Source organism: Ruditapes philippinarum, unplaced genomic scaffold, assembly GCF_026571515.1.
Source record: "Ruditapes philippinarum isolate M1 unplaced genomic scaffold, ASM2657151v2 ctg610_1_1_1_1, whole genome shotgun sequence".
Taxonomy (NCBI): domain Eukaryota; kingdom Metazoa; phylum Mollusca; class Bivalvia; order Venerida; family Veneridae; genus Ruditapes; species Ruditapes philippinarum.
The window spans coordinates 114,312-139,166 of NW_026855960.1; the positions used below are offsets into that span (position 1 = coordinate 114,312).

At 33.7% G+C, this 24,855-nt stretch overlaps 1 protein-coding gene across 6 annotated transcripts in view; it reads right to left on the reverse strand.

Moving 5' to 3' along the window:
- Positions 1-168: 168 nt before the first annotated feature.
- LOC132744969 (uncharacterized) overlaps positions 169-24,855 on the reverse strand; it is a 29,983-nt gene continuing 5,296 nt past the window's right edge. The window contains exons 1-3 of one of the 6 annotated variants that reach the window (XM_060733785.1): positions 6,014-6,138; positions 2,511-2,657; positions 169-1,718 (exon numbers count right to left, since the gene is read on the reverse strand). In XM_060733785.1, the coding sequence (XP_060589768.1) occupies positions 931-1,718; positions 2,511-2,655 (933 nt within the window). In that variant the 5' untranslated portion in view covers positions 2,656-2,657; positions 6,014-6,138 and the 3' untranslated portion in view covers positions 169-930. Of the gene's footprint in view, positions 1,719-2,510; positions 2,658-6,013; positions 6,139-14,947; positions 17,377-17,607; positions 18,772-23,305; positions 24,663-24,855 lie in introns of those variants that run through there. The other 5 variants (XM_060733781.1, XM_060733788.1, XM_060733786.1 and 2 more) reach the window with 5 other exon arrangements.

Here is a 24,855-nt window from a genome sequence, read left to right on the forward strand (position 1 = left end):
ACCTCGAAGTACTCTTAAACAACTTTATAAGTACATGTTCATCAACAGTTATCATTTAATAGAGATATTTTCTACTGATTTCTGGAAATGACCTGATCATCAACAAACAGTAATATTGTTTTAGCCGGACCAATGTTTTGCAAAAAAATAATAGTTCCAAAAATAATCTGACGTTTTTATATGTTATTTATTGAGTCCACAGTTTGAACAACAATTTTTATCTTGATTATGTACTTAAATGATACATCACCTTACAATATTCTGTCATATATAAAGTATACCACTTGACTAAATAAATTTCACTATTTCTGCATACTGATTACTTGAGAGGAAAATTAAATCATTCTACCATCCTTACAACATGTCAGAAAAGGGAAAGAAAAAGACAAACATGTGAATCAAGACTGAACAAGAAAATGAATGGGTTTTGCATGCTTTTGGCAATTTTTACAAAACGTATTTGGATCACAGACCTATGAGAACAAATTTTCTACATTGATACTCATATATGAAAAATAAATACAAAATAAATAAATAAAGCGGCGCTTTTTGAGCAGTTTGGAACAAAATTGGCGAACAGTCTTCACCTTGACGAACAACAGTATTAAAGATTATGTTATGATCAACCGCGATTTTCTTCACTATAAACTACAAACCTTTGACAGAGAAGTGTATTTTGACCAAAATATATAAAATCTAATTTAATCAATACACATGTAACATTCTTTCCTTACGCAAAGATATGATCAACTGTGATTTGCCTGATTATAAACTATAATGTACATCTCTTTTGACAATTAAGTGTATCTTGACCAATATAAAACATCTAGCTGAATCAATATACATGTAATATAACTTCCTAACATAAAGAAATGTTTGTTAAATATGATACATGTGTATGAAGTGCCATAAAGTGAAAGGCCTTCGTTATCACATTTTAGTTATCTGCTCTATTTTATCAGATTCGGAATTGTAAAATGTCATTCCCATATGAAAAATAACATGTGATTGTTTTTTAATGGCAAATTCCAGACAACTTGCGTCTTCTTTACATTCCCACACATGAACCACTAATTCATCCTTCACCAGCCCTTCTCCACAGTAATACATCGTCATCTCCATCAGCGGATACAGTTCGATATGTTTGTTAAAGAATGAAAAATATCCATTTCCGGCACCTTCTGAGACCGCATCAGAGCACCATTTTAAGTAGGTCGCTTGATTAACATGATAATTATCATCACAGTCACTATATAGCACTCTGACATTAAAACTGTACGCGTTGCTAGGAATTATGGGTATATCAACCTTATCCATTGTTTGAGGCTTGATGTGGGTGAAATGAGACTCGATATCTTTGAAGAAATAGTCTGGAAGTGGCACAGGTCTTCTCGTATTCACGTCTGCTGTGATAATCTTGGTAATGAAACTTCCAATCTTAGTATTATCACATGAATCATACCAGTCCATGTTTGTTGTGTATGAGGTCTTTCCAGCGTGAGAAAGATCGCACAAAAATAGTTGAGGCTTATTAAATCCGAAATGACTGCTACTACATAAGTTGTGAGCTGCATAGGTGAAACTAAACTTCTGACTCACAACAAAGAGTATATCGCTTGAGTGACGATGTCTCCGGGCATAATTGGTGAAGCCCTCAGTGAAAGTTACAAAGCGGACGCATTCACAAATCTTCGCCACAGATTGAAGATTAACCTTACCTGTGGAAAATTGAAATTGGTATTAATGTGTTTTTATACATACTTTTTAACACAAAGAATAGCTGCCAAGATATAAATGCTTGATTCTACGTAGAACTTGATGTGAAATATATATGTATACTCGTATAAAGTTCCATTACTACAAAAACTGAAGGAAGAGCTGTGAGTAAATATTCGTGTCCGATGTACTTGTAATTGTAAAAGAATAAAAACAATTACTATACTTATAAGTGGAAAAAAAGGTAAAATCAGTTGTATAGTATTACATAAATGGATTGGAACAACAAAAATAATAAACCGAAATCTATGTAAAAAATGGCAAAATTTATATCGGAGTTATGTCTCGTGTCTAGAACTTTGGCAGATGGTATTGTAGCCAACAATTATTCAAAGTTTTAAAGTATCAACTAAAAGAGAAAAATAGAACAGAACGGAGATACAAATAACTGTACCATAGCTATAAAGACAAAGAAAAAGTCAGATCTTCCTGTCAGGACATGGGGATAATGAGACAAAAACAAATATTCGAAGTAATATCATAAAAGGTATATTAAAACTGTTAAGTGGTACAAAGAGTTTTCAGAAATTGCGCCCAGAAACAATAGGGATCTTTTACTTAGGGTGATAATTCCATTAAAGATTGAATGCTGTGGGTCAAATGATTTACTAGTTATAGAGAGAAAACGATTTTCACATTCAAAAAATTCAAAATGGTGTTTAGCTCACTATATGACTAAGGCGACGAGTTGTGTATACATTATGATAAATAAATGGTTGCTAAAATTATTTTACCTCCAATTTTATGATCGAAATCTGTGTAGGACAACCCTGGCAGTAAAACTTCTGCTGAAAACTTGTCCTCGCTGACCCGATACTTTATCAGCCGATCTGGCTGGATAGTTTTAATGTCTGGCAGGTGGCTAAACTTAGATTCCATTGCTAAAAAAGATTCAAAGTTTATATTGATAGCTTTACTATACACTGAATATGCATTATCCTTTCCATGCTTTCTTTTAAAATGGTAAACTGTTTATTATCAGAATCTGAATGAGTTATTATGGAGAGAAACAGAATTGACATAAATATTATAATATAAAAATCTTATTTGACATTTTGACTTTTTCCTTTGACCTTTTAAACCTCAAATCATATACAAAGCATTAAATTAATGTTAAGTATTTCAACATTAACACATTAAAAAGATCAGATAAGTTTTTTGCATCTACATGTTCAAATGCACTTCATAAATAAAGATTGAAAATTAAGTTTGCAGGTGTAGCGGCCACTGATAACCCATTTATAAAGCAAATCCGATCCAATCTTCTTTCTTTAACTTTAATAACTAGTTACAGTCTTTTAGATTAGACTTTTAAAAAAACTGATGATCCATATTATGGTGCTTTAAACCTTCATGTTTATTAAGGAAATTATCTAACTGTTTTCTTGAAAGGTGAAATTTCTATAATAGAAGATGCACTAAGCAGCGCTATAATCCAAAGCAATTATCAGATTAAACATCCTTTATCCAAGCTTTGTTGTGAAGAATGTTTGTAGCCTCTATAAAATAATCTTAACTCCTTTGCCTGGAACTAACCAGTACGGGCAGATATGGTATTGAACCCGGTAAGGCACGAACCCATAAGTGAGTTGACAGGTAATGTAAAGTTTTCCTATAGGGGCTTGACCTTAAAGGTTTCAAACAGCTAGATCTACTGTAAAATGTCTTCTGTAGTGAGTTGACCTTCAGGATTTCAAACAAAGTCTAAATATGTTTATTGGACAAAGTTGACCTTGAATATTTCAGACAGCTACTATAAATATCTTCTGGAGTGGGTTGACCTTGAAGATATTTCTGCACTGGGTTGACCTTGAAAATTTCAGACAGCTATTATCGTGGAGTAAAAATTTTGAAAAGGAGTGATCCCTCGAAAGCATAAATCACACCAAAATTAATGAAAATTGCAGACTCGGTCTGATTGAGTCTGTAGATGAGGGATAATGAAAAAGTGCAACATCCCTCACGACCCCTAGCACCGGGTTGAGCGTTACTCAATTTTCAACACTAAAAGTGTTGTATGAAGGACCAGAAAAATATAACAACACTGACGTGAAGTAAGGGACAACTTTTTACAGCTGCCACACAGCACTTGACACCTCCTGTTGTGAAGTATAAAAATCTTGAAAAACAGTGATCCCTCGGAAGCATTAATCACAACAAAATTAAATGAAAATTGCAGACTCGGTTTGATTGAGTCTGTACATCAGGATAATAAAAAGTGCAACATCCCTCATGCCGCTAGCATCGGGTTGAGCGTTACTCAATTTTCAACACAGCACTTGACACCTCCTGTTGTGAGGTATAGAAATCTTGAAAAAGAGTGATTCCTTGGAAGCCTTAATCACAGCAAAATTAAATGAAAATCGGTTTAATTGAGTCTGTACATAAGCTGAACATGAGTACTTTAAACAGCTACTGTAAATGTCTTCTGAAGTGGGTTGACCTTGAATATTTCATACAGGTACGATGAAGTGGGTTGACCTTGAATATTTCATACAGGTACGATGAAGTGGGTTGACCGTGAATATTTCATACAGGTACGATGAAGTGGGTTGACCTTGAATATTTCATACAGGTACGATGAAGTGGGTTGACCTTGAATATTTCATACAGGTACGATGAAGTGGGTTGACCTTGAATATTTCATACAGGTACGATGAAGTGGGTTGACCGTGAAGATTTCAAAAAAAAATCTATGTTTTCTGGACATGGTACGTTGACCTTGAATATTTGAAAGAGATACTATATAAATGTCTTCTGGAGTGAGTTACACATGCTGACAAACTTGAAACGTCTGCATGTTAATATTGAAAAAACAAATGCAGTTTGGATCGGATCTAGGAAAAATAATAACATGGAACTATGTCCACAACTAAATTTAAAATGGGAAAAAAAATCTTTTAAACTCTTAGGAGTAATATTTACACTGAATTTGGATGAAATTATTAAAGTTAACTATAATTCAAAAATCGAAGAAATCAAAACTTTATTTTCTATTTGGTCAAAAAGAATTCTTACATCATTTGGGAAAAATACAGTAATTAAAACTTTAGCACTTCCCAAATTAAATCATTTAGTAATGGGTCTTCCTAGTCCTACAGACAATGTGATTAAAGAGATACAAAACTTATTTTATAAATTTTTATGGAACAATAATCCTGATAAAATAAAAAGAAGTGTAATATCTCCAAATTATGAAGATGGGAGAATAAGAATGGTAGATCTTACATCCTTCTTACCAGCCTTAAAACTTACATGGCTATGGAGACTTTATAATAGTAAAGGTAAATACTTATCTTTAGTTGAAGCAATATGTCCTTTTGGTTTGCTCCATCTTTTAAATGTTCAACAAGCTAGATAAAAAACATCCACCTGGCACTCTTGAACCTTTATTTTTCTTATTTTTTTTCTTCAAGCTTTAAACATTCATATGATTATGTTAGAACTATGCATTTAAAATCTTATATTGTTAGAACTATGCAAGAATAGTATCTGTCTGCTTGAGTTCATGTAGATAATTCTAAGATTTAAATTGACCCCTTAATGCATATGTTTTTTCATATTTTAGATAACTCTTTTGTATAAAAAAAAATCAATCTGGAATTACAGCCAAATCATTATAACAAGGTATATATACTTTAATAATTTTAACAAAGACATAAGTCATTATTCATGACTGTTCAGAAGGCATATTTTTGTTTTGTTTTTTTCCTTTCCAGTAAATGGATGTAATATTCTCTCTAGCCATCTTTGTCTTCTTAGTTCTGTATAAGTAATAGATATATATCCTAATATCAACTTTTGTTTAATGTCTTTTATAATGACTAAGGATTTTATATGATTATAATAATATTATATTGTATTACTTGTGAATTTGTAACCAGATCTCAGAACATGTTAAATTATCTATATATTCAGAAAAGGTTATATTGAATATTCATTTGAACTTAGACTAATACTGTAACAATTTCAGAGAATAGTTTGTTTATATGAAAATCAATGTTCATTTTTGATTTTACGAGCTCAAAAAAAAACTTGAAACGTCTGCTTTTGACAAGCAGAGTGCTACTCTATGAAGTGTAAAGTAACAAGCACGTATAGATTATCGAGGATACATGTGCAAATGAAGTGCAGTACACATGATTTTATAATAATACAAGTAGCGATAAAAAATAAAAATAGGTTCTACATAAAACATTTTATATGAATTTAAATCGCTTTTTAAGCCTCCACATACCTGTTTATGGCTCCGTTTTATTGGCACATTAATGGTGCATTGCTTTAACTTAGCCGACTTTACGATATATATCCGCTAGTCAAAACTAGGACATGTTATATAATACTTCTCTATAGATGTGCTTAAAGCGCATGCGCTTATCAAACCGGTCGCGTATAATGATAGTTACGTAATATTTCACATTAAAGCAGCATGCCTGCAGATTCATGCTAATTTTCATGAAAATTTTTAAAATTTGTATTTAAAAGTAAAATATTGTGTAGTGAACAAAATAACAAGAGGGCCATGATGGCCCTGAGTCGCTCACCAGAAACAACTGCTTTTCAGTGTTGGAATGTCAATATATTCTCATATTAAACTTGAGCATAGAATATGTTTAAACAATAATTTGAAGAAATGCCATGACCTGGGGCATTTAAGCTTTAGCTTAAGTGGGGCTAATCAAACTAGAACTGCCACTATCATGGCGTGAATTCCCCCGCATACCACTTTGTCAGAATCAACAGTGGCCATTTAAAGCTCAAGGACAACCTCCCTGTCAAATCTGAGGTTACTAAGCCAGTGCATTGCTAAGTTATGTATTCTACATGCTTCAAATGTGAACATGTCAAAAACAATACACTGCAGACAGGCATTCTTAAGCAATTGAGGGGAAAAGCTTTTTTTTGTCAAGGTCCCTGTGACCTTGACCTTTGACCCAGTGACCTCAAAATCAATAGGGGTCACCTTATGGTCATGATCAACATCTATGCCAAATACGAAGACTGTGGGTCAAAGGTTTCTTAAGTTAATGGGTTGACAAACTTTTTTAGTCAAGGCTCCTGTGACCTTGACCTTTGACTCAGTGACCTAAAAATCCATAAGGGTCACCTATTAATCATGACTAACCTCCATGCCAAATATGATGACTGTGGGTCAAAGGAATCTTAAGTTATTGGGCAGACAAACTTTTTGAAGTCAAAGTCCCTGTGACCTTGACCTTCGATCCAGTGACCTCAAAATCAAAAGAGGTCATCTACTAATCATGACTAACCTCCATGCAAAATATGAAAACTTTGGGTCAAAGGAATCTTAAGTTAATGGGCAGACAAGCTTTTTATAGTCAAGGCCCTTGTGACCTTTGACCTGGTGACCTCAAAGTCAATAGGGGTCATCTACTAATCATGACTAACCTCCATGCCAAATATGAAGACTGTGGGTCAAAGGAATCTAAAGTTATTGGGCGGACAAGCTTTTTGAAGTCAAGGCCCCTGTGACATTGACCTTTGACCTGGTGACCTCAAAATCAAAAGGGGTCATCTACTAATCATGACTAACCTCAATGCCAAATATGAAGACTGTAGGTCAAAGGCATCTTATGTTATTGGACGGACAAGCTTTTTGAAGTCAAGGCCCCTGTGACCTTGACCTTTGACCCGGTGACCTCAAAGTCAATAGGGGTCATCTCATCTACTAATCATGACTAACCTCCATACCAAATATGAAGACTGTGGGTCAAAGGAATCTTAAGTTATTGGGCGGACAAGCTTTTAAAAGTCAAAGCCCCTGTGACCTTGACCTTTGACCTGGTGACCTCAAAGTCAATAGGGATCATCTACTTATCATGACTAACCTCAATGTCAAATATGAAGACAATGGGTCAAAGCAATCTTAAGTTATTGGGCGGACAAGCTTTTTGAAGTCAAGGCCCCTGTGACCTTGACCTTTGACCTGGTGACCTCAAAATCAATAGGGGTCATCTACTAATCATGACTAATCTCCATGCTAAATATGAAGACTGTGGGTCAAAGGAATCTTAAGTTATTGGTCGGACAAGAAAAAACCGACGGACGGCAGGACAGCCAGACGGCCGGACGGACAAGCTGATTCCAGTATACCCCCCTTACAACTTTGTTGTGCGGGGGTATAATTAATATGAGCAAACTTGATAAAAGACTACCTAAGAATGCTACAAAGTTTGGTGATCATCTATCAATTATTTCAGTAGGAAATGATGTTTGAAGGTTTTTTCTATTTTTAGCTTTAGTGGCCCCTAAAAGGGACTAATCAAATTAATATGAGCAAACTTGATAAAATAGTACCCAAGAATGCTACAGACAAAGTTTGGTGATCATCCATCAATTGGTTCTGAAGTAGGAGATGTTTAAAGGTTTTTCTATTTTTAGCTTTAGCGGCCTCTAAAAGATACCAATCAAATTAATGTGAGCAAACTTGATAAAAGATTACCCAAGAATTCTACAGACAAAGTTTGGTGATCATCCATCAATTAGTTCTGTAGAAATAGACATTTAAAGGTATTTCTATCTTAAGCTTTTGCGGCCCCTAAAAGGGGCCAATCAAAATAATATTAGCAAACTTGATAAAAGTCTACCCAAAAATGCTACAGACAAAGTTTGGTGATCATCCATCAATTAGTTTTCTAGAAATAGACATTTAACGGTATTTCTATTTTTAGCTTTCGTGGCCCCTAAAAGAGGCCAATCAAATTAATATGAGCAAACTTGATAAAACACTACCTGAGAATGCAGTCGACAAAATTTGGTGATCATCCATCAATTAGTTCTGTAGAAGAAGGTGTTTAAAGGTTTTTCTATTTTAAGCCCTAAAGACCCCTAAAAGGGGCTAATCAAAATAATATTAGCAAACTTGATAAAAGACTACCCAACAATGCTACAGACAAAGTTTGGTGATCATCCATCGATTAGTTCTCTAGAAATAGACATTTAACGGTATTTCTATTTTTAGCTTTAGCGGCCCCTAAAAGGGGCAATCAAATTAATATGAGCAAACTTGATAAAACACTACCCAAGAAGAAAACAGACAAAGTTTGGTGATCATCCATCAATTAGTTCTGTAGGAGAAGATGTTTAAAGGTTTTTCTATTTTTAGCCCTAGTGACCCCTAAAAGGAGCCAATCAAAATAATATTACCAAACTTGATAAAAGACTACCTAAGAATGCTACAGACAAAGTTTGGTGATCATCCATTAATTATTTCTGTAGAAATAGACGTTTAAATGTTTTTTTTCTATTTTTAGCTTTAGCGGCCCCTAAAGGGGGCCAATCTCATTCATATGAGCAAACTTGATAAAACACTACCCAAGAATGCTACAGACAAAGTTTGGTGATCATCCATCCATTAGTTCTGTAGAAGATGTTTAAATGTTTTTCTATTTTTAGCCCTAGAGACCCCTAAACGGGGCCAATCAAATTAATATGAGCAAACTTGATAAAACACTACCCAAGAATGCTACAGACAAAGTTTGGTGATCATCCATCCATTAGTTCTGTAGAAGAAGATGTTTAAAGGTTTTTCTATTTTAGCTCTGCTGACCCCTTAAAGGGGCCAATTGAAATGACATGAGCAAATTCAAGTGTGACTGTCACAAGGATGCTACAGACCAAATTTGAAGTAAATCTGCCCAGTAGTTTCAGAGAAGAAGACGATTGTTGACGCATGACGACGGACGACGGACGCCGGAGCATCCCCCTTTGATACTAATAGCTCACCCTGAGCCTTCGGCTCTGGTGAGCTCATTAAGGAAAGTAGTTTACACATAGACATGATTGAAAAAAATGAAAACGGTACTAACAATCGACGTAAATTACAAAAAGAGGTCAAAATACATGTATGCATAAATACCACTTACTGCGTTAGTAACACAGAAGAATTACAGAAATTGATACAGTAAATTTGTGCATTTATCGCACATGACATGTAAATAATTAATTAAATTTTGAATCTTTTTACTTTCCTTAAGATCTTAATACATGTAATACAATCTTCTAAAGATTGGATTTCTTGAAATTTTTTGGCTCATCTGGAGGCGTACAGCTTTAACACTGTTTTACAGCGTTTACCGGAAATAGCATCGAAAAAGAAGATCTAGTTGATGGATGACCACTCAAATACAAGTACAATGAAGTCTATATTTAATATCAAAACCAGTCTCGATAAACAAATGCGTTTTTGGCCTTTATTTAGTGGCAAAATCAATATCTTTCGCAAATTTCAACAAATACACTGCAATTTATCGCCAATTTAACAAAAAGTATTCAATTTGGAAAAAAGGCAAATACTGTCCACAAACCAGACATATCTAGCTTCACAAAATTGTTTAGTTTGGAAAAATCGATTATGAGTTATGATGGAAAAATACATGTAGACTCTGCGAGTAAGTTGAAACAATTTAACTTTGGTGAACTCAACGCAAACCATTTTTCTTTGGTTTTCGGTGATTTGAGCGGCTTTTTCCTGTGAACGCTGTTCATAGGTATGGTAGGACAAAATGATATACTAGCAAATGTGTTACATAATCTCCGGGTCAATGACAAAATACATATTCCTCATTTAAATGTTAATTAAAGAGAAGTAGTTCGATATTTTTTAAAGTAGGATCATATTGTATGCATACATACTTTTCTTTATAACAAATAACTAGGGAATGTTTTGGCGTAATTCTAGAAGTTTGTGAAGAGGATTGGTTATGAACAGTAGAGTACCCTAATGATTTTGAGGTCATAAAGTCAAAGGTCAAGGTCACAGCTGCACTGTGACTATTAAAATTATAGTAATTTCAATCACTTGAGAACAATAGAAACTAATGTTGTTTTTTTTATTATGGATAATGTCCTTGACCAGTGGATATGCTATCTAATAGTATCTTTTGATTTTAAGTGGTTTTCTTTGAAATTTATTAAGGTAGGAACTATATACATTGTATATATATATATATATATATATATATATATATATATATATATATATATATATATATATATATATATATATATATATATATATATATATATATATATTGAGGTCAATATTTTATATAAAACTTTATGTTAATTAATCTAATTTATTTTTTAAGAAGAAAGCCAAAAATACTAATCACCTGTGTAACTGGATTATCAGTAACCCAGTGATCATCAAGGAGACAAGATACGTTGTTTATATAGAGGTTAATATTTGATTCTCCTTTGCCCAATTATTAATTTATTTCAGAGTGTAAAGAATTAAATGAAAAACAACAACCAAGTTTTAATTTTAATGTTATTTAAATCACACTCTGTTTAAATCGAAACTCAAACCAAGATTTTAGAGGTCTTATTCAAGGACGGTCATGTCATATAAGTACGACTTTAATAAGGATACAAACAAAATTTAATTTAAAATTTAATATTTCAAAAGCATAACAATTAATTAATAAGCTTATTTTCATTTATTTTGGTACCAAATTATACAGCTTCGTGTGGATTACTATCGCTGAAAGAGCAATTTTCACACAATTCAAATAATGTTCTCAAAAACCACAAAACGAAGAAAAATGCACTTTGCATTGTCATTTGAAGAAAATTTCCGCGCATATGATACGCTAGGTTTTGTTTTGATTTAAGAAACGTTTGTCACCTTGATTTAACATGATAAGGTACTTACCGGGGCTCAGCAGTCACCATTTTCTCGCGGGTATTACTATACAAAGTCACGTGATTCCCCCCACCCCCCTTGACTCCAAGGCTTTAATTTGAACAATCTTGATACAAGTCCATGTGACTGTTTCATGTCAAATATCTAAGATCTAGCTTTCTCCGTTTAAGAAAACATTTATTTTAGTTTAGAGTTATTGCCCTTGACTTAGAATATTTTTTTTTTGGAATTTTCAACTTGTGTCGCATGTAACTCAAAAAGGATTTGACATAGAGTCATTAAACCTTACGGGAAGGTTGCTCAGCATATTTAGTTTTGCACCTGGGATTTCGCTTGTGGATTTATCCAGTATTTGTAGAGTTACTTCCCTTGACTTAGTAGAAACCGTTCCATTATGTTGTTATTTGTTCCTTGAGTGCTTGAGTTAGAATCAACCAACTTTACAGGAATAATGATCAACATCACTAAATTACAGGAATAATGATTCACATCACTGTGAAGCTATGCACCTGGGACTTTGCATGTGGATTATTTTTAGTTTTGTTAGAGTTATTGCCCTTGACTTACAGTGGTATAAATTTGCAATTTTCAACTTGTTCATGCATAGCTCAAAGAGTATTTGACTTGTAGGCCTGAAAGTTTACAAGAATGTTGGTCAGCATGTGTACTTATGCACCTTGGAGTTTGCTTGTGGATTTATTCAGTATTTATAAAGTTCTTGCCCTTTACTTAGTAAAAGAAATTTAGTTTTCAAAAAATAATTTGACATAGAGTCATAAGATTGACAGAACAGTGGCGCGGTGGAGGCACCCGTGTCGTATGGACACATTTCTAGTTGTTTTTTTTAACAACAGACAGGAACCATTTGATCAATTTGAAAGAGGACCACCCAAGGATCATTCCTGTAAAGTTTGGTAAATGTGCACACATTTGTTTCAGAGAAGATGTTGTTTAAAGTAATTGTTCATGACGCATGTCCACAATTTCAAATATATATTTATCGTTTTTACTATATACATAAAAGAACAAGGGTGCCATAGTCACAAAATACGCCCGTTTACGAAAGCTTTAGATTGAGATGGGGGCATTATGAATAAGTGTTATCTAGCAAGCAAGTTTTTATTCTTGGCACTGTGTTGTTAAATGAACCTTAAAACAAATCAGTAGGGAAGATATGCACAGGATGTGTGACCTTGACCTTGGTCGCAGGGACCTGAATTTTATGCACGGCACTCAGCCTCACAATGATGAACATTTGTGCCAAATTATATTGAAATCCCTCTATGCATGTAGAAGTTTTGCTCCAGACAAGCATTTTTCTATGAGCTCTTACTGTGACCTTCACCTTTGACCTAGAGACTTCATGTGCAGGGCACTACGTCTAATGGTGGTGAACAATTCTATAAAGTAACATTAAAATTCCTCCATGCATGTAGAAAATATGCTCCGGACAACATCTGGATATTTAATCATCTCCAGTGACCTTGACCTTGCAAATATTAACCTAAATTAAATGTGTCACACCTGTAGTCATGATAGTTACCATTTGTGCTACAATCCATCAATAAATGATGACTAAATGGTCCCTATACACATCTTCAAATTCTTATCTGAACTTTGACCTCTATGTGTAACCTTGACTTTGGTCGCAGGGATCTGAATTTTGCGTGCGACACTCAGCCTCACAATGGTGAACATTTGTGCCAAGTTATATTGAAATCCCCCTACGAATGTAGAAGTTTTGCTCCGGACAAGCGTTTTTCAATGAGCTCTATGTGTGACCTTGACCTTTGACCTGGATCATGCATGGAGCAATACATATCATGGTGGTGAACATTTTCATAAAGTATTATAAAAATTCTTCCATACATGTAGGAGATATGCTCCAGACAAAATCTGGATATTTCACCATCTTTAGTGACCTTGACCTTGCATATATTGACCTAAAGTACATGTGTCACAGCCGTAGTCATGATAATGACCATTTGTGTTACAATCCCTCAATAAAAGATGATTAAATCGTCCCTATACACATCTGTATATTTTTATCTAAACTTTGACCTCTATGTGTGACCTTGACCTTGGCTGCAGGGACCTGAATTTTGTGCGCAACACTCTGCCTCACAATGGTGAACATTTGTGCCAAGTTATATTGAAATCCCTCTATGCATGTGGAAGTTTTGCTCCGGACAAGCGTTTTTCAACGAGCTCTAAGTGTGACCTTGACCTTTGACCTAGAGACCTAGTTTATGTGCGTGACATGGCTTCTCATAATGGTGAACATTTCTATGAAATTTCATTAAAATCCCTCCATACATGTAGGAGATATGCTCCGGACAAAATTGGACGCCGCCCGCCCGCCCGCCAGGGGCGTTCCCATAATACGTCCCGTTTTTCAAACGGGCGTATAAAAATTAAAGACCCCCTGTGGTGGGGCCAATTTTGACCCCACTTGGTTGACACTCACTAGAAGATGTTCCATGCCAAATATTTAAGCTCTAGCTCTTTGGGTTTTTTAAAAGAAGATATTTTAAGTTTTTTCTTTTGGTTGCCATGGCAACCAGAGTTTGAAAAATTTTTAAAGGTGACCACCAAAGGAATATTCCTGTGAAGTTTGGATGAAATTGGCTTAGCAGTTTATGATGAGATGTCGTTTAAAGTAAAAGTTTATCGATGGACAACAGACGGGTGCCAGGCGAAAAGCGATCACAAAAGCTCACCCTGTCACTTTGTGACAGGTGAGCTAAAAAACCTAGTGCTTGTAGATTGAGGGCCCTTGAATGATCATTCCTGTAATTTATTTTGTCACAATCTATCATATGTTGTTTAGGAGAAGATATTACTTAAATATTATATGTGCAATGCAGTGGTATATCATGTTATCACATAACACAACCTGATCACTTCTATGATCAGGTGAGCTAATAACACAACCCGATCACTGATTGAATAAATTCTATGATCAGGTGAGCTAATAACACAACCTGATCACTGATTGAATAAATTCTATGATCAGGTGAGCTAATAACACAACCTGATCACTGATTGAATAAATTCTATTATCAGGTGAGCTAATAACACAACCCGATCACTGATTGAATAAATTCTATGATCAGGTGAGCTAATAACACAACCTGATCACTGATTGAATAAATTCTATTATCAGGTGAGCTTATAACACAACCTGATCACTGATTGAATAAATTCTATTATCAGGTGAGCTAATATAACACTACCTGATCACTGATTGAATAAATTCTATGATCAGGTGAGCTAATAACACAACCTGATCACTGATTGAATAAATTCTATTATCAGGTGAGCTAATATAACACTACCTGATCACTGATTGAATAAATTCTATGATCAGGTGAGCTAATAACACAACCTGATCACTGATTGAATAAATTCTATGATCAGGTGAGCTAATATAACACTACCTGATCACTGATTGAATAAATTCTATGATCAGGTGAGCTAATAAAACAACACAACTAAAATCTTTGTGCTGATTACTTTTTATTAATTTCAAATTTTCAACAATAAATTAAAATGATACATTAATTATGAAATGTTTAGTATCTCATTGTTACAAAATAACCGTTTAACCCTTGAAATACTATATTTTATAATGATTTGTATTTGCAACTGGTACAGGACCTCAGGTCAGCCAATATTATTAATGCTGCAATTACATATATGCCAAAATATTTTAAAGCTGCATGCCTCAAGATGAGTCAAAATATTTTGATAGAATCAAACTTTAGAAATATGTACTACGATTTTAGGAAACATAAAATGGTTTAAGATTTAACTAATATTTTACATATTATGTGCAGTTAATGACTAATTTTTTAGTATTTGCAACTATATTTTTACTGCGTTACTAACGCAGTAAGGGTTATTTATGCATATTTTGACTACTTTTTGGTAATTTACATGGCTTGTAAGTGTCATTGATAATGTGTAAATGGCTTCCTTTTGGTTATTTCACAATATATTACATTCAAATATATTTTCAAAATTTTCATGAAAATTAGCATAAATCTGGAGGCGTGCTGCTTTAAGACAATCAAACTTAAGAAAAATGTACTAAGAAATTTACAAAAAGAAAAAAGATTGAAGTAATAATTTTCATGTTATGTGTGATAAATGATTTAATGATTAATTTTTGTAGATTTTTTCACCATAGTTCTACAGTAACTGGGTTACTTATGCAGTATTTAAAGGGCTATTTATGCAAACTTTGACCTCTTTTTGGTAACAACCGTGGATTTAAAGTGCAACTTGAAACATGTAAATTAATTTCTTTGTTCACTTGACAATATTTTACTTTTACATTAAGTTTCAAAATTGAAAATTATCATGTCATGAATCTGGAGGCATGCTGCTTTAATACTAAGTCTACCTATCTATGTTATAGCCCCTTCACTTAAACAATTCAGGGCAGGGCAAGTTTTCATTTTTTAAACAAATCAATCATGGTAAGAGGTAATCATAAACACAAACTTAATGTAAAGTACAGTATACTGTTATCTAAAAGAAAATACATGTACATTATTAATTTCTGTACATCTAATTACATTGTGTAATTTTTTATCTTGTTCGCTATTTGTTTTGTTAAGAATAGGAGAAAAATGAATTTTTGACAATAAAATTGTATAAAATGTGATATTGAGTAAAATTGTGAACATTGTCAATTTGTTTGTATACTCAGTCAAAGTCTTGACTAAATATGACTTTGAAATAATGGTTATATTAAATGTAAAAACTGTGTCTTAATGTTTTACTTTGAGAAAGTCATAATAAAATTTGTTCTTTCCTAAATTTTCATTTACAGAGAAAATTAATACATTTAATAGTTATTTTAGTATAACATACATTCATTCGGTTTTACATACATGTATATACATTATGCTTTTAGTGTTTTTTGATCTACAGTATTGTAAAATTAGAAAGTGATCATTCATCATTTAAATAAAGTGAAATAAATAAACATTGAGAAATTGTATTTAATCCAGAGTCATTTTATAATAATGCAAAACAACAGCTTAAACATGTAACAAATTCTGCTTCAAATTGGTAGCAGCACATATAAGCATTTCCTTCTTTAATATATGGAATAAATTATATTTATTAGGTCAAAGTAATTTCTTCACAACAAGCTAAAGTTTATAACCTAGCACCTATATCAGCTGTTTTGTATGAGAACTTTGCTACTATTGTAAGTTCCCCTTGTTTTGTTATTGCAAAGTGTAAAATTAGAGGCGACACTTTATCCTGCCACGTGTTAATTACAAAGTTCTCTTCTACAAATCCTTCCCCGATATACTTTATTTCTAAATTATCAAGTGGGTATTTCCCAATATTCTCTGTAAAACCAGAGTACAGTCCCTTTAAAGCTGCTTCGGTGCCTGCATCGGTACACCATTTGACATATATGGACTGATTCACATGCCCATTATGGTCAATATCACTATAACATGACGTTACTTCATACTGGAAAGCATTCCCAGGAATTTCTGGAGTGGCTAATCGCGGTAAAGCCGGTCCGAAGCTTTTTAACTTTTTCGCCTCAATGTACCAACCTGGAAATGGTGCCGGCTTTCTTGTTTTGTAGTCAATGTAGACAAATGTCATTCTAGCAGACATTAGTAATTTCTTGTTTTCGTAGTTGGTCAATTTTATTTCGAAACAAAACGCAGATGATCCTGAATAAATTATATCTAATGTTGTGTACATGGGGAAGTTCAATCCCCAATGTGGTCTGGTATTCAGGGTATTACCATATTCAGAGATATGGTATGCTGTACTTGCCATAAATATTGAGTGTTCATCATCTTTCAGCCTATCAAAATGCCCAAAGCCATAGGGTAACACTGCGTAACGAATACATTCAAAAAGCTTTGCCATAGACCAGAGGTTCATCTTACCTGCAATAAAAATGTTTGATTGTTTCTTAAAGAACTACTCCTTCCCATATAGTAAAAAAAAATCATTTTTATTATATCAGTAATTTTTTGTTTTGACATGTTGTCTTCAAAGCAAGTTACCAATTATCTATAATTTTATATCAGAATATTCATATTAAAGAAAAAAATTGACAATAGGATACTACTAAACTACTAAAAACCAATGATTGAACCAGGTCTCTGACAAAGCTTTTCATTGCTAAAACTTTTTGAAAAAAAAAATAATAACATAAAAAAGTCTGCAGTAATCATTTATTAAAGAAAGCACTCTTGGTTTATTAAATCTCCCAGTAATAGGTAGTCTTTCAAAATTTGTTGAAAAGGAGCACTTAAGTATTTTCTCAGTAATTGATAGTGGAATAATAAAGATGAGGTTTGATATTGATCGACAGAAAAGCGACATAATTTTGAAGAAGCTAATACTTCCACTTGTTAGTAAATTATATTATAGTCCAATTTCACCTTGTATAATTTGAAAGTCTGAACATCATTCATCCTACTGAACTATGCATATTTATACATTAAATTATCTATCTAAAAACACCATACATTTTTGATTATACATCATTATAACCATAGCTCAACAAATGCCATTACCTTACATACTATAAAATGTCATTTTCATATTGAAAATTTCTTTTCCCTCCTTTCCAATTGAAAACATTAAACAACTACTTTCGTTTTCATTTTCCCAAACATTTATAAGTATGTCATCATTAACTAAAGCCTCCCCAACAAAGTTCATTTCTATACTTTTCACTGCATACTTTTCAAGGAAATTTTCAAATTGTTTAAAATGTCCATGTATTGCTCCAGCAGCCCCAGCATCGGAGCACCATCGCACATATGTAGTTTGATTTACATGGTTATTTTGATCACAATCGCTATACAGGGCTTTAGTATTGAAGCTGAATGCAAAATTAGACATTTGTTGACTGTCTGACTTTGGCAAAGATGTCATTGGATACTTTTTAAAATGATCGTCCATATTCTTCTTAGAGAAAGCGTCAGGCAGAGGTGTTGGCCTTCTTGATTTACGATCTACATTGCAAAGTTTTGAAGAGAACGAGCCAATCTTAACGTTTATTTCATTAAACCAATCTATCACTAAGGTAAAAGTTGTCTGTCCAACATGAGAAACATGCAATAAAAATCTCTGTGGTTTATTCAAACAGAAATAGCTGCTGAACTTGACATCATGTGCCTCCCGACTTAATGTGAAAACCTGCTTGACTTCAAACAACGTTATACTGCAGCCAGGATGGTAGAGGTCTTGAAAGTAATTGAAACCCTGAAACCATGCAGTTGAACGAACACAATCATGTAGCTTTGCCAAACTCCAAAGAGTCATTTTACCTGTTTTAATACAAGAAATCAAATCATACGTATTTTTGGGTCCTTTACATATATGTATATCATTAACAACTTTCTACAATTTTAGACTGAACTACAAAGACATATCAAAAACAAAACCATCTGTAATGCTCATTACTCATGCTCTTAGTTAAGTTTATGACTTGTCTTTACAAATATACTTTAACATTTAACCTGCTGAATTTAGGTAATGGATTTGTCCTGCTTTGGAACTGGAACAGTTCATTCAAAACATAGGAGGTTTACATATAAAAATACAAAAACTGACCTTTCTACTGTATTATAGAGCCTGATCACACTACACGGACATTCAGGCTGGCCTGGCATTATATAGATAGAAAAATGTTTGAATCTCAGTTTGGGTTACTGCAGGGGTGTGGGTAACATAATCATAATTAACATAATTGTAAATTTAGAACATTGTTCTGTTTTAATATTTTGATTACTAATCAAATGTTCATTGTTGTGGTGCATCTGAAAGTTACCACAACTTCTAACAAACTTACAATTTTCACTAAATTAAACACTTTTCTAATTAAACACTTTTATTTCAATTTTGTTAGCATTTTCTAAAGAATAGAGGCACCACAAAGAAATATGAATATTCAGGATCAAAATCAATATTTCAGTATTTCTCCATATTTTATGTAGTATTACATTTATTAACTTAACTGTAAACCTACTAGGGGCTACAGAATCTACCCATGTGACCATTGCAGACAAAGATGATCCGCCATGCACGGGGCGGCAACACACGGGGCTACCACGCACAGGGTTGGCACCTGTGCCATCTGATCATGGTCTGCAATGTTAAATCAGTATATTTTTGGTAATTTTCACTATAAACAATGAATGATCTTGTCCAGATTTACTGTTTAAAAATTGAAACAAATTAAATATTGATCCTGATCCTTGATCCGATATAATTCATAAACTTTAAGCCAAAATAGGTTTGGCTTACAGGAAAAAATCAGTTTATAACATCTACAGTGTTGGCATGATATCATCAATGCAAATTTCACACACTCAGTTGCATGCAATGTCATATTTGATTTTGTGATAGTTTTTTGGGGGGGAAGAATACAGGTCTGATGATTAATGAATGTGACACAATAATATTATATGTATATATCACGCAAACAGTCACTGTCAACAAAATATTGAGATATTTTAATAAAAAATTCATTCATTATAATAATCACGATACTAAAAACTTCTCATCATCAAAAATTTGCTACTAAAAATAGCTTTACACAAAGGCTGATAAAAAATGCATTCTAAAAGAAAAAATTTAGGGTGACATAAACAGGCTTCTATAGTATACTAACAGAAAAAATTAAGGTGGCACAAACAGGCTTCCATAGTATACTGGCAGTGAACTAATTATTCATAAAAATATTGCATGATTTCAATACATCAAGGCAAAATACAAATGTATTTCTGTGTTACATTTTTGAACTATTATCAACAGACTGATTACTATAGAATGACATGTTCATGTGAAAAATGATACTTCTTTCCTTAAAAATGCTAGAGAGGTGTTGACTTCAAGAGGACATTCCCAAACATTTACAACTAATTCATCATTCAAATAACCTTCTCCACTATAATACAATTCCATAGATTTCAGTGGATACAGTTCGATATGTTTGTTGAAGATCGAAAAATGTCCAGCAATAGCACCAGCCGAGGCCGCATCAGAGCACCATTTTAAGAAGGTCGCTTGATTAACATGATTATTATCATCACAGTCACTGTATAGCGCTATGACCTTCAAACTATATGCCTTGCCTGGAATTATTGGCAAAGGTACTTTTTCAATTGTGCGCGGATGAATAGTAGCAAAAGCGCCTGAATGTTTTGAAAGAAATCATCAGGCAGGGCCACTGGTCGTCTTGTTTCTGCGTCTGCTGCAATATGCTTTGTGAGAAATGATCCAATTTTCTGGTTATTGGTATCAAACCAGTCTACGTTTGTAGTGTATGATGTTTTTCCTGCGTGACTCCAATGCAATAAAAATCTTTGTGGCTTGTTAAGTCCAAAATGACTCCTCTTACGAAGGTAATGTGCTTCTTGCGTAAATGTGAACAACTGACCAACTACAAACACTATTACTCCAGTTCTACGAAGATTGTCCGGGAAAAAGTTATATCCTTTTAAGCCTTTACTGAATGCAACTGAGCGAACACATTCACATATCTTTGCTAATGATGAAAGATGCACTTTACCTGTATGGAAGAAAACTCATTTCATTTATTTTGAAAATCTTATCTTGTAAATTCATTCATTAAGATAAATTCCTCGATTACACAACTCATATACTAACATCTGAATCAGTGTTCTCTGTAACAGTACCAGTGGTCATTAAAATCACTTGCTATAGCAGAATTTACTGTCAGCTTTTGTAATTAACCATTATAAACAAGAATATTGTTGGAAATGATGAATATGTTTTCATTCTATCACAACATTTTTTGCATAATTAACAATTGCTTGATGGACACACAACTTCCAAATAGAAGATGCATAGTGTTACAGTGTTAGTGTGGTCATCCTTATAAACTGGCTTACTCTAAAGGATACCATTAAATATCACAAAAGGAAAAATTCCCCTTACATCCCTTGTATTTTCAATGAATATTCTGAAAGGTCAAAATAAAGGTTAAACAACATGATAGCTTGGTATCATCGATATAACACAAAAGAGTAGTACAAAAATAGAAAGGAAATGGATAATGAGAAAGAACAGTTCACAAAACCACTCAAAATTGACAAACTAATTATGGTTTTTGACCATAGCAATCTTGACCATAGAGCAATCTTGACCGTAGCAAATTCTCTCAATGTAGACTGTCTCTGTGAACATTTTTTTTACAAAAAAACTTTTGAGTTGGTCTTTTTATACATCATTTAGATCATATTGAGGGCTTGGTGCAAAAGGATTGTAACTCATATTAAACTAGAAATGTGTCCATAGGACACGGGTGCCCCCACCGCGCCACTGTTCTGTCAATCTTATGACTCTAGGTCAAAAAATTTTTGAAAACTAAAAATCTTTTTACTAAGTAAAGGGCAAGAACTTTACAAATACTAAATAAATCCCCAAGCAAACCCCAAGTTGAAAATTGCAAATTTATACTACTGTAAGTCAGGGGCAATAACTCTAAAAAAACTGAAAAAAAATCCACATGCAAAGTCCCAGGTTAATAGCTTCACAGTGATGTGAAACATTATTCCTGTAATTAAGTGATGTTGATCATTATTCCTGTAAAGTTGGTCGATTCTAACTCAAGCACTCAAGGAACAAATAACAACATAATGAAACAGTTTTTACTAAGTCAAGGGAAATAACTCTACAAATACTGGATAAATCCACAAGCGAAACCCTAGGAGCAAAACTAAATATGCTGAGCAACCTTCCCATAATGTTTAATGACTCTATGTCAAATCCTTTTTGAGTTACATGCGACACAAGTTGAAAATTGCAAAATTGTACTAAGTCAATGGCAATAACTCCAAAAATACTAAATAAATCCACACGAAAATATCCAGGTGCACAACTACACATGCTGATCAACATTTCTGTAAAGTTTCATGACTCTAGGTTAAATACTTTTTGAGTTACAAATGTACATGCTACACAAGTTGAAAATTGCAAAATTTTACTAAGTCAAGGGCAATAACTCTAAAAATACTAAAAATATCCAGAAGAAAATACCCAGGAGCAAAACTTAATATGCTGAGCAACCTTCCCATAAGGTTTAATGACTCTATGTCAAATCCTTTTTGAGTTACATGCGACACAAGTTGAAAATTGCAAAACTTTACAATGTCAAGGGCAATAACTCTAAAAATACTAAATAAATCCACACGAAAATATCCAGGTGCACAACTACACATGCTGATCAACATTTCTGTAAAGTTTCATGACTCTAGGTTAAATACTTTTTGAGTTACATGCGACACAAGTTGAAAATTGCAAAATTTTACCAAGTCAAGGGCAACAACTCTAAAAATACTAAAAATATCCAGACGAAAATACCCAGGTGCACAACTACACATGCTGATCAACATTTCTGTAAAGTTTCATGACTCTAGGTCAAATACTTTTTGAGTTACATGCGACACAAGTTGAAAATTGCAAAATTTTACTAAGTCAAGGGCAATAACTCTAAAAATACTAAAAATATCCAGACGAAAATACCCAGGTGCACAACTACACATGCTGATCAACATTCCTGTAAAGTTTCATGACTCTAGGTCAAATACTTTTTGAGTTACATGCGACACAAGTTGAAAATTGCAAAATTTTACTAAGTCAAGGGCAATAACTCTAAAAATACTAAAAATATCCAGACGAAAATACCCAGGTGCACAACTTCACATGCTGATCAACATTCCTGTAAAGTTTCATGACTAGGTCAAATACTTTTTGAGTTACGTGCGACACAAAAGAGAACGGACGGACGGACGGAAGGACGGACGGACGCACAGGACAGTAATTATGTGGCTACTCTATTGTTCTCTCTATTGTTCTTTTTAGCCACACAAAAGAAAATAGCCACATAAAAGCATTACGGAATGAATGACATCAAAGAGAAAGAACAGTTACCTATTGTCCCTCTAGCCACATAATAACTCTCCTGTGAGTGCGGATGGACGGACGGACAGACAGACGGACAAGGGTAAATCTAAATGCCCGCCACTAATGTGGGGGCACAATAAAGATGGAGTTACAACCCTTTCACACCAAGCTGTTGATATAAATTTCATACAATATTCTTCCATAACACATAGTTGACCTAATTTATTCATAGGTTTAGTAAACTGTTGGCCTGCTAGAGGCAACAGATTCTACCCATGCGACCAGTGCAGACCAAGATCAGCCAGCACATTTTTGCCATCTGATCATAGTCTGCAATGTTTGCTGTTCAGTCAAAAAATGTTTTAAATTTTTCCCTGCAAATTGTAAATGGTTTTGTCCAGATAGAATGATGGGCAAGTCTAAGATTTTCAGCGTAGTATGATTTACACATAATACTGTACATGTATAAAATTATCGAAAGTTACAAGTCGACGTGATCACAGTTTAGGAACAGTTTTTGTTGTGGCTTTATCAATCTTGGAATCGTAAAATGTCATTCCCATATGAAAAATAACATTTTCTTGTTTTAGAATGGCAAATTCCAGACAACTTGCGTCTTTTTTACACTCCCACACATGAACCACTAATTCATCCTTCACAAGCCCTTCTCCACTGTAATATATCTTCATATCCTTCACTGGATACAGTTCAATAAAGTTTTTGAAGTATGAAAAATATCCATTTTCAGCACCTTCTGAGGCCGCATCAGAGCACCATTTTAAGTAGGTCGCTTGATTAACATGATAATTATCATCACAGTCACTATATAGCACTCTGATATTAAGCTGATATGCGTTGCTAGGAATTATGGGTATATCCGCCTTATCCATTGTTTGAGGCTTGATATGACTGAAATGAGACTCAATATCTTTGAAGAAATAGTCTGGAAGGGGCACAGGTCTTCTCGTATTCACGTCTGCTGCAACATGTTTGGTCATAAAACTTCCAATCTTACAATTGTCCGAGTCGAACCAGTCCATATTTGTTGTGTATGACGTCTTCCCAGCGTGAGAGAGATAGCACAAAAATCGTTGAGGCTTATTGATGCCGTAATGATTTTTCCCCCGCAAGTTGTGTGCTGCATGGGTGAAACTAAACATCTGACTTACAACGAACAGTACAGCACCAGTGTTACGATGTCTCCTGGCAAAATAGGTGAAGTCCTTACTGAAGGTAACAAAGCGGACACTTTCGCATATCTTCGCCAAAGCCGGAAAATGTATCTTACCTGTTGAAAAGTAAAACCAGTTTTGCTGAATAGTAAAACTTTGTTACCTATATAGATTATAAGACTTCTAAAGATAAAGAAAACAGTAACTGCAATTTCATCACCTTAGTGCAATAACTCTGGTTAACTTCTATTGAATATCGAAAGACTTAACTAAGACTTAACTAAGGTGATGATTTAAGAAAGATGCCTT